The sequence below is a fragment of the Crocodylus porosus genome, unplaced genomic scaffold (assembly GCF_001723895.1).
Source record: "Crocodylus porosus isolate Cpor-Errol unplaced genomic scaffold, CroPor_comp1, whole genome shotgun sequence".
In the NCBI taxonomy this organism is placed as follows: Eukaryota; Metazoa; Chordata; order Crocodylia; family Crocodylidae; genus Crocodylus; species Crocodylus porosus.
This window is the reverse complement of record NW_017728943.1, coordinates 25916003-25918630: the sequence shown is the minus strand read 5'-3', so window position 1 is coordinate 25918630 and position 2628 is coordinate 25916003. Positions and strand designations below refer to the sequence as shown.

The following is a 2628-nucleotide window of genomic DNA, read 5'->3' as shown; positions in this document are numbered from 1 at the left end:
GCCCCTATGGCTGCCCTGGCCAGCCCCGGACTCTTTTAAAAAAAAAAAAAGCCCTGAACTCACTGGCTCTGGCAGCAGCGATTGGGGCCTCTGGGCACTTGTGGCAGAGGAGCCCCCCTGCGCAGTTGGGGGCAGTGGGGATCACCCCACTCTCCTCCCCCAGCACCCGTGCCGCAGCTGTCACATTGCGCAAGTGCAGCATGGCTTGGCAGTGCCCCATGCCCTGTCTGGGATCTGGGGCAGCTCTGTGTGTCACCTGGAGTCCAGCAGCACTCAGCTCCCAGGGAGTGTGTGGTGCCCTGCTGAGCCGTGCTGCACACATGCCATGGGGCAGCTGCCACGTGGGTACCAAGCAGGGAGGGCGATCCCTATTGCCCCGCACTGTGCGAGGGTGCTCTACCACAAGTGCCCAGAGGCCCCAATCACCTCTCCTGCATCTTGTGAGTGCAAGTCTTTGTGTTTTGGGGTTTTTTCTAAAATTAAGTGCTGGAACTCAGCTGGGGCTGGGCAGGGCAGCCATGGGGGCTTCTCCTGTGGCTCCCCCTGCCCAGAGAGAGGCAGGAACAGCCAGAGGAGCCACAGGAGACCCTGCAGTTGCCTGGCTGTGCCTGCCTCTCCCCAGCCAGTTCAAATCTCTGAATCAGCGCTGAATCTTCCGAAGCTGATTCAGCTGAATTGATTCAGGACAGTGATTCAAATCGAATCACTGGCCTCCGAATCAGCCGAATCTGAATCGAATACTTCCCTATTTGCACAGGCCTACTTATCAGTATGTTGCTTCTACAAATGCACACTGATACAGTTTCTTTCAGTTTCTCAGTAGTTGTATTACTTAGAGAAGATGTAGGAGGTCTATTGTTGTATTACTTAGAGCTGCTGAAGGGAGGCAGAGGACTCTGAAGGGAGTAAACTTCATTACAAATTTGAATCCAGGGTCTGTGGATGCATCTCTAATGGCTACTTTATTTTGGAATGATTCTGAAACCAGTTAATTCCACTTAAAAGTTTTATCATTGGGTCTGCAAAAGCAGCGTAGCCAGTTATTTAAGTTACTGCTTATGTACAGTTCTGATGTTCTTGGAGATGAGCAGTTGACACCTAACTGATCTCATATAGACAATGTATCCTTTGGTATTAAAAACCTGTTTTCAGTTGGGAAGGGAAAAAAAAGAGATGAAATGTGTCCATGCATCTGTTTAGGTGTCTCCATGGGATAAACGGGAGGAAGCAAATAAAAAGAAACTGGAATTTGCCATAGGAAATAGTGATTATCTGGCTCTTCTTCAGGCTTATAAGGTAAGTTTAAAATCAATGGCCTACGCGAAAAATTTGGAAGAGCTGCAGTGTAGAATTGTACATTATATTGAAATTTATATTTTTCTGTTGTTTAGGGGTGGCGCCTGAGCACCAAAGAGAGTTCTCATGCAAGTTATAGCTACTGCAGGGAGAATTTTTTATCAGGAAGAGTTTTGCAGGCAAGTTGCATTTGACTTAACAGTTTTCTGGACTAATAAAAGAATATACAGCAGTCTCAACCTTCTGTTATTCCACCTACTCTTCTTTACCTGTTCTTCCCCTTCCTGTCTGGTTCACCCAGGGAAATGAAATGTTACTTACTGAAATTTTGACCAACTCCCTCAGCCTGTAATCCTAGCATTAGCAGGTATTTAATTTAAGTCAACTCTACGTTTAAACCAATGCTAGAATACTTCAGCCCAAAAAAAACTGGTTTGAAAGATTCTGAATAACAATAAAGGTTGCAGTTATAAGTGGTGTGAGAAGGTTCCAACCTTAGCCACTATGGTGGCAGTGCCTTGCACTATAACAGGGATGGCTAAGTTTATATACCATAAGTGCTATGGGTAGCCTCTGTCTGTGGCATGTGGGAGATTGGGGAGGGGTAGGGAGCAGAAAGCAGAGGAGTAGGTTGGGCAGGGGAAGGGGAATGGACTTACTTGAGGAGGGCACAGGGCTTAATTTGTGGCACACTTGCCAAAAAGGATGGCCCACACAGCACTATAATATTTCATTGGACAGCCTCTTGTGGTGGAGGTCCTTTTTAACTGAGAAACTGCACATGCATCAGTTTTCTTACTGCAAGTGATGAAAATAGGTGGAGGTGATGGCCTCCACCACAGATGGCTTGTTCTTGCAACTTGGTATTTCAGCCTGAGCAATTCAGTAAAAATAATAAAAAATAGAACCTTTAAATAAAAAAAATTATTATTTTTTTCCTTGTAGGAAATAGCTAGCCTGAAAAGGCAATTCACAGAGCTACTCTCTGATATTGGATTTGTGAAGGAGGGCTTGAGAGCCCGGGACATGGAGAAGAGGTGGTTCCAAGGAGGAGATGGTGTTTTGGATTCTACAGGAGAAGAGGTAACTGGAGTGTTAGTGATCCTAAACTGATTCTGTGGCCTCTAAATGACCTTTGCATTGAGAGTTAATTTGGGTGTGGTGTGCGTGCCTCACTGCCTAATGTCGGTGGTGATCACCATTTTCTTCTTTATGTTGACCTACTCTCCTCCATTACACTTGGGAGACTAGCATTATGGCTTAGCTTTGGGGGTGGAGATTGGGGGAACACTCAGTGGCTGCAGTCTCTTGTATCTTTTGTTCTCCAAGACT

General features: G+C 46.1%; 1 protein-coding gene across 2 annotated transcripts in view; it reads left to right on the top strand.

Moving 5' to 3' along the window:
• Positions 1-2628, top strand: part of DHX57 (DExH-box helicase 57) — a 41078-nt gene that overhangs the window by 33288 nt on the left and 5162 nt on the right. For both annotated transcript variants that reach the window (XM_019549047.1, XM_019549048.1), the window contains 3 exons: positions 1201-1296; positions 1392-1475; positions 2242-2379. In XM_019549047.1, coding sequence (XP_019404592.1) covers positions 1201-1296; positions 1392-1475; positions 2242-2379 — 318 coding nt within the window. The remainder of the gene's footprint in view (positions 1-1200; positions 1297-1391; positions 1476-2241; positions 2380-2628) is intronic.